This window comes from Saccopteryx bilineata, chromosome X, assembly GCF_036850765.1.
Source record: "Saccopteryx bilineata isolate mSacBil1 chromosome X, mSacBil1_pri_phased_curated, whole genome shotgun sequence".
Classification (NCBI taxonomy): Eukaryota; Metazoa; Chordata; class Mammalia; order Chiroptera; family Emballonuridae; genus Saccopteryx; species Saccopteryx bilineata.
This window is the reverse complement of record NC_089502.1, coordinates 47,473,161-47,481,263: the sequence shown is the minus strand read 5'-3', so window position 1 is coordinate 47,481,263 and position 8,103 is coordinate 47,473,161. Positions and strand designations below refer to the sequence as shown.

The window sequence follows — 8,103 nt, the reverse complement described above, 5'->3', positions numbered from 1 at the left end:
AAGTAGTACAACCATTATGGAAGAAAGTATGGTGGTTCCTCAAAAAACTGCAAATAGAACTACCTTATGACCCAGCAATCCCTCTACTGGGTATATACCCCCAAAACTCAAAAACATTGATACGTAAAGACACATGCAAGGCCCTGGCCGGTTGGCTCAGCGGTAGTGTCGGCCTGGCGTGCGGGGACCCGGGTTCGATTCCCGGCCAGGGCACATAGGAGAAGCGCCCATTTGGTTCTCCACCCCCCTCCTTCCTCTCTGTCTCTCTCTTCCCCTCCTGCAGCCAGGGCTCCATTGGAGCAAGGATGGCCCGGGCGCTGGGGATGGCTCCTTGGCCTCTGCCCCAGGTGCTAGAGTGGCTCTGGTCGTGGCAGAGCGATGCCCCGGAGGGGCAGAGCATCGCCCCCTGGTGGGCAGAGCATTGCCCCTGGTGGGCGTGCCGGGTGGATCCCGGTCGGGTGCATGCGGGAGTCTGTCTGACTGTCTCTCCCCATTTCCAGCTTCAGAAAAATACAAAAAAAAAAAAAAAAAAAAAAAAAATACACATGCAGCCCCATGTTCATTGCAGCATTGTTCACAGTGGCCAGGACATGGAAACAACCAAAAAGCCCATCAATAGATGACTGGATAAAGATGTGGCACATATACACTATGGAATACTACTCAGCCATAAGAAATGATGACTTCGGATCATTTACAGCAAAATGGTGGGATCTTGATAACATGATACGAAGTGAAATAAATCAGAAAAAACCAGGAAGTGCATTATTCCATACGTAGGTGGGACATAAAAGTGAAACTAAGAGATATTGATAAGAGTATGGTGGTTACGGGGGGAGGGGGGAAAGGGAGAGGGAAAGGGGGAGGGGGAGGGGCACAAAGAAAACTAGATAGAAGGTGACAGAGGACAATCTGACTTTGGGTGATGGGTATGCAACATAATTGAACGACAAGATAACCTGGACTTGTTATCTTTGAATATATGTATCCTGATTTATTGATGTCGCCCCATTAAAAAAATAAAACTATTAAAAAAAAAGAAAAAGGGACTGGGCACAGCTAAAAAGAACAATATGTATATGTATATAATTTTTTCATATTGATGGCCACATTGATGAAGCCTCTCTAAAATGTAAAGAAATAACTTAGTCAAACATTTAGTATAGAAACAGAACATAGCCTGACCAGGCTGTAGCACAGTGGATAGAGCATCGGATTATGACTGAAGACTCAGATTCAAAACCCTGAGATGGCTGGCTTGAGCGCGGGCTCATTCAGCTTAAGTGTAGGGTCACAGTCTTGAGCATGGGATTATAGACATGACCCCAAGGTCACTGGTTTGAGCAAGGGGTCACTCACTCTCCTGGAGCTCCCCAATAAAGGCAAATGTGAGAAAACAATCAATGAACAACTAAGGAGCCACAACGAAGAATTGATGCTTCTCATCTCTCTCCGTTCCTGTCTGTCTGTCCCTATCTATCCTTCCCTCTGTATGTCTCTCTCTCTCTGTTTCTCTGTCAAAAACAAACAAAAACCAGAAAATAAATTCTTATGAGAGTATGATAAATGGATTTTTAATAAAATGTTATAACCTCTCAGATCCTTGAAAGAATGTCTATATTCTCTATTTTAGCTGCCACTATTATACACATGGAAAGATCAGAACTATAGACTTAATATACATATTTCCTGCTTTTCTTTGTGACTTGCATTCTGAGAGGCATTTCTTTCTCCATCTTATATTAACGAAGAAATAAAAGATTCAAAGGAAAACTACAACTCAGGGCCCTAGATGATTGATTTGGTGGTAGAGTACTGGCACAGTGTGTGGATGTTCTGGGTTCAATTTCCAGTCAGGGCACACAGGAGAAGTGACCATCTTTTTCTCTACCCCTTGCCCTCTCTTTCTCATTCTCTCTGTTCACCTTCTGCAGCATTGGGCATTGAGGATGGTTCCAGGGTGTCTCCGCTTCAGATGCTAAAAATGGCTCAGTTGCCAGTATGCTTTCACATGGGCAAAGCTTCGATCCCAGAGGGGTGTTGCCAGGTAGATCCCAGTCAGGGAGCATAAGGGAGTCTATCTCTCCTCCGCTCACTTTAAAACACACACACACACACACACACACACACACACACTCTTCTGTGGATGTGCACTCAGAAACAATCCTTATATTTGAGTTGTAGTTTATACTTTTTTCTTTTCTTTTTTTTCCAAGTGAGAGGAGGGGAGACAGAGAGATAGAGAACTTCATGCACTTTGACCAGGATCCACAAGGCAACTCCTTCTGAAGCCTATGCTTGAATCAACTGATGTATCCTTAGCGCCCAGAGTGACTCTCAAACAAATCAAGCCACTGGCTGCAGGAGGGTAAGAGACAAGAGGAAGAGGGAGAGGAAGACAAGCAGATGATCTCTTCTCCTGTGTACCCTGGCCAGGGATCAAACCTGGGACATCCACACGCCAGGCCGATGCTCCATCCACTGATCCAGAAGACCAATGCCATAATTGTTTTTCTATGGCAGGGAAACCAGATCCACAGGACCTAAGGGAAGAGGAGTGGGAGGGTGGTGGTAACAGCCTGTGGGAGTAAGTAACACTCAAGTAGAAAGTAAATAAGAATGTTTCTTGATCCAAGGGCCAGCAAGCAGGGAAAGGATTTGAAGATGAACTGTTCTTTAGCATAGATTCCCCTTTTTGAATGCTCAGCTTTCTTCTGAACAACTTATAATTCAACATTCCTGGATATTTGTAAAACCCTATTATAAATGAGGGCAAGGGGATCAAATATCTTGTAAAGGGCTGGTAGCATAAAGGACTTTGGTGGAGGTCAAATTTAACAACCCTCTGGATAACCTGTGAGAAAGAGTGGGAACAGGTCTATCAACACTGTTACATTTAATCTATCGGTTCTTTAACTGTCATGATGTGTTTGTGAACCAATTTTAGTAAGTCTTTTCATTAGAAATTTTTTTTCAATTTACATCTGTACTTTCTGTTTTCAATAAAAATAATTCAACATGACATTTATTTTTCTAAATTGTGAGAATATGTATTTTTAAGTAGCCAACACCGTCTCCAAGCCATAATTGAACTATGCTCAGCATTTCCATAGAAAACATATTAATAATACCATTAGTTTAAATGTTATACTTCTGAACAATTTCTGCCTAATTATTTAAACTTTTGTATAAAAATTAAAGCTACTAAAACTTTTTTTTAAATTGAAACATGCTGAGTGTATGTATATGATTTTGAGTACTTTGGGGGAGTGCAGTATTGTAGAACAAAATTCAGTGGAAATGTTTTGTTGCCAAGAGCATTATAGACAAAAATATTTGTCCTAATTGGTATTTATCTTTTTAAGAACCCATTAGTTATAGTCATTGGAAAACCTAGTTTATAAATTACTATTTTACTTGTCCCTCTGAAGGATTCTGTTAAGAGTATTATTCATTTGATTCATATTCACAACCCATTACCACTTAAATTGTTGCTTATTTTAAAAGTAAATGATATTTGACTCAATAGAAAGCTTGATAAAGACACTATTTGATGAAAAGAATCATTTTGTTAAAGATTGAGACTATACAGGTATATACACAGAGGATACTAAAGTTAGGCAAGAAAACTGTATTTTAATATCAACAATATTCTTTATGTGTAACTACTTGAGGGTAATCATAACAAAGTTGTTTCACAGATAAAATAAACATAGCTGCTCAAAGTAGAACTTTTATATATTAAAGGAATATTTCTAAACTAAATCCTAATGCTTTTTAGTGGAGCTCTAACTAGTTATCTCTTAGTCTCCAATTTTAGCAGGTTTCTAATTCTCTATATGAAGATATTACAAATAATAATTTTAAAATTTATTTTATCTTTTTCTCTCAAAAGAAGTTTATCAAGTACAATTTTAACATAACAAACCATCAGAATCTCAAGCAAGAGACAGGATTGATGTTAAAGGAAACAAGCATACTAAAGGCAGTCTCATGGCAAACTACTCCTCAAAAACCACACCATTAGACTTTCAGCACAACCTTCTCTTAAATTCCACTCAGTTTTCATGGCATCCTTCTTGGCTCTTGGCCATTTCTGCTTCCCTGGACAGATCATCTGCCTTCAAAGCCACAGCCAGCTTCTCTTTTATATTTTTCACTTCCTGAGTCTGTGTCCAGGCATCTTTAACGGTAACCAGTTGTCTGCAGGAAAGCCGTGGGACACTGCGACCTGCTCCTGGGATCATTGCTGCCCACTTGGAAGATCCTGCAGTGCTTGGCTCAGGGTTGATGCTCAGGGACCCAGGACCAGTACAGCCCAGGGATTCACGTGCATACTCCGCTGCCATTATTTTCATGGCATTTATGACATAGAAAATACTTAACGGTTCTCCTTCAGTGCTGTAGGGCTGGAGATCCCGAAGTGCCTTGTAAGCACAGACTTGCTGGGGTTTCTTCCAAATCATCTCTCCATGCATGTGCCTGACCTTATTGCCAAGATGGGAGGTTATTTTTGTGACTGGACTCTTGAAAACATACTTGGTCAGCCTTATAGGAACTTCAGGCCTTACATAGTAACGGTGGCTAGCCTTGAATGAAAGGAATGATCTCTTCTTTAAAGTCTGTGTCATATTTCTTTTGAGTTTTCCCAGACTAGGCTGGCTTGAAACACAGGTTGATGCAGGTTCACTCATTTCTCTAAAGTTGTCCTGCTGACCCCACTCCTGAGATATAGACAGCCTCTGTCTTGCTGTAAACTGCCAAAAAAATTATGTCTAGTCAACTGATGTGCATATGTTCAATATAACCAGCTAGCTGATTAAAATTAAATTATCCATGGATCCTATCTGCAGTCTTCCCCACTTACTCAAAGCTACATATAAACTATCTTCTAACTAACTTAACCTGGGAACACTTTTGCAGCTATGACTAAGTGATACATTCCCAATTAAGAAATCTCCCACAGGCCCTGGCCAGTTGGCTCAGTGGTAGAGCATTGGCCTGGTGTGTGGAAGTCCTGGGTTCAATTCCTAGTCAGGGCACACAGAAGTGCCCATCTGCTTCTCCACCCTTCCCTCTCTCCATCTCTCTCTTTCTCTCCCACAGCCAAGGCTCCAATGGAGCAAAGTTGGCCCAGGCACTGAAGATGGCTCCATGGCTCCACCTCAGGTGCAAGAATGACTCAGGTTGCAATGCAACAATGGCCCAGATGGGCAGATCATCACCCCCTGGTGGGCATACTGTGTGGATCCCCGTTGGGCGCATGCGTGGGTCTGTCTCTCTACCTTTCCCCACTTGACATTTCAGGGGGGGAAAAAAAGCCCTTGGCCGCTTGGCTCAGCGGTAGAGCCTTGGCCGACTATGTGTATATCCAGGATTTGCTTCCCAGTCAGAGCACACAGGAGAAGCACCCATTTGTTTCTCCACCCCTCACCCTCTCGCTTCTTCCTTTCTCTCTTCTCCTCTCCTCCTACACCCAGGGCTCGATTGGCCGCAGGCACTGAGGATGGCTCTATGGCTCCACTTCAGGTACAAGAAGGTCTCTGGTTGCAAAAGAAAAACGATATAGATGGGTTTAGCATAGCCCCCTGGTGGGCATGCCGGGGTGGATCCCCATCGGGCGCATGCAGGAGTCTGTCTCTCTGCCTTTCCCCGCTTCTCACTTTAGAAAAATGCCAAAAAAGCCCAAACAAACAAACAAACAAAAAAACACACACAGAAATCAAGGCAGTTGAGTGGATAATCTCCACATTAAGATTTTGTAGAGAAAGTATACAAAGGGTTCCGGTTTGATTCCCAATCGAGGCAGATACAGGAACAGCTTGATGTTCCTGTCTTTCCCTACTTCTTTCAAGAAGGAAAGGAAGAAAGAAAAAAAAAGAAAAGAGAGAGAGAGAAATTAAGAAAGAAAGAAAGAAAGAAGGAAAGAAAGAAAGAAGGAAAGAAAGAAAGAAAGAAGGAAAGAAAGAAAGAAAAAAAAAAGAAAGCAAGCATAGGCACCTGGATGCCAGCCATAAACTCAAGTGGTGCCCCGTGCTCGTTTGCGGCCATCTTACTCTCGCGACTGCCCTTATTAACAAAGTCTATCACTAGCCAATCAACATTTAAAAAACAACTCCTCAAATAAGGAAAAAAGAAAGTTTCTGGTTTTAGGTTTTTTAAATAAAATAAATATAGAAAAGTTCCAAGTGTAGTACATTAAGCCAAAGAACTACTTTATCATTCCCAAATACGGTAGTGTGAAATTCCTTCAACCAGGCCCTTTTCTTTACATAACCCAAATAGAATCATTAAACTCGGGAATTAACACTGATACTTATAAAAATTAATAAACAAAAACCTCATTTACAAAGAAGTTGAGAAATTAGAAGAGAGAACACTCACAGATATGGCTCCTCATGCACCACTTGCCCCAACAGAAAGAGACCGTAACTTGAATCTCCGACAGGAAGTGATACGACTTTACTCTTTGACCTCATCCCACAGGAAGTGATACTACTTTACCACCGTACGTCGTATGCCTGACAGGAAGTGACCCTATTTTACTACCATACCTCGTATATCCAACAGGAAGAGAAACTGCTTTACGACCATACCTCCAATCTTGACAGGAAGTGATCCTACTTTACTACAGAACCTTGTAACTCTGACGGTAAATACTACTACTAGACCACTGCAGTAGGAAGCAAAACAGCAAATGAGACCATGAGGTATGGGTGCTCTTTCTTTTTTAGGAGGTAAGGGTTAAACATTGCACATGTGGTAATAGCAATGATATTATAATTGCTTTGTCCAGATCATGTGAATGTTTCCATTCTTTGCTTTTTGTTCTCGGGTTTCACTCTTTTGGTACATTACTAATCTTTCCCCCAAATTGAATCCAATCTCAGTCTTTCTCTTCTCAAACAGTAACAATTACAACAGCGGCACCTACAAATAAATGTTAGTGTCATTAGTAACATTGAATAGATTGAAGGAAAGGGAGATAAAAGAACTTGGTGCTTTTATATTTTCTTTATCCAGATCCACTGTGAGGCTGAGTGTTGTAGGAAAATGTACACCAATTTTGGCACTGGCAATATAAAATTTTAGTCTAGCATCTTCCACTTATTTTCTTTAAACTGGGCAAATTACCTCATTTCTTAGGGTCTTGGTTTTCTCATCTAAAAAATGTAACCAACATACAATCATTTCTAAAGTGTTACTGTATAATTAAATGTCATATTGTGCTCAAAGTGCCAGGTATTGTGGTCCAATTCTGTCTGATTAAACCTTGACTTTTGTATGTATACACCCATAAACCCTGAGTAAGAACGTAAACCAGGATCATTTTTGGCTGTAATTAGCACTATTATTGACAGAGGGCTGTATTCCTACAGACAGTGGCCATTAATACAAATTGTAATCTCCGGATGCTATAAAGAATGAATTCCTATCCAGTTTAATCTCAGTATACAAAAGGTCCAAAAGGAGTGTGTGTGTGGAAGGGGGGCTGCAAATAAAGGATGTCACAATAATAAAGGACCTAAGGATTGACAGAACGATGCTAGGCTTTTCTGAGTTGTCTTGGTTCTTCAGTGTTAGATATATAAAAATGACATACTTATTTCCAAGAATGTCTGTTACAGATGATATAGGAAGAAAAAAAGAACAACACAGTTATAAGGAAAAAAAAAACAAATGCTTATCAGGAGAAAGCTAGAAATTTAAAAAACTGGAAGCTGGAATTAAGGCAGTCAGTTAAACTTGATGTACTCAGTGGAACTTAGGAAGAAGACTACCCATAGACAAATGCACAAGTAATAACTTAAGATGCCCTGTGATTGAGCTCATGGTCTCATTTAAGATTCTTACATACCAGTGAAGAAAGAATCTTAATGCACTACCAAAGTTTGCTCTCATTAACTCAGATACTGTGCAGAGATAAACTTACAAAAGGTAAATATTTTTTGTACCTGTAGTAAGATAAAGCTAGGAAAAAATGTTTTTTTTTTCAATTTTAATCCTGAAATGTACATGCTACTTGTAAATAACTGACAAAACCCTAATAGGTTCTAGTAGAATATAGTTCTATGGAATCCGGTTTGTAAAATCCTCTGCTTT

The 8,103-nt window shown here is 40.5% G+C and overlaps 1 protein-coding gene across 1 annotated transcript; it reads right to left on the bottom strand.

Annotated features, from left to right (window-relative positions):
• Positions 1 to 4,058: 4,058 nt before the first annotated feature.
• Positions 4,059 to 4,466, bottom strand: LOC136317653 (methyl-CpG-binding domain protein 3-like 1). Its single transcript, XM_066250459.1, has one exon. The coding sequence runs from the start codon at positions 4,464 to 4,466 to the stop codon at positions 4,059 to 4,061; it is 408 nt and encodes a 135-aa protein (XP_066106556.1).
• Positions 4,467 to 8,103: the final 3,637 nt, after the last annotated feature.

Coding starts and splice junctions, on each gene's coding strand:
- LOC136317653 (XM_066250459.1), bottom strand. CDS start 4,466: ATGATTTGGAAGAAACCCCAGCAAGTCTGTGCTTACAAGGCACTTCGG.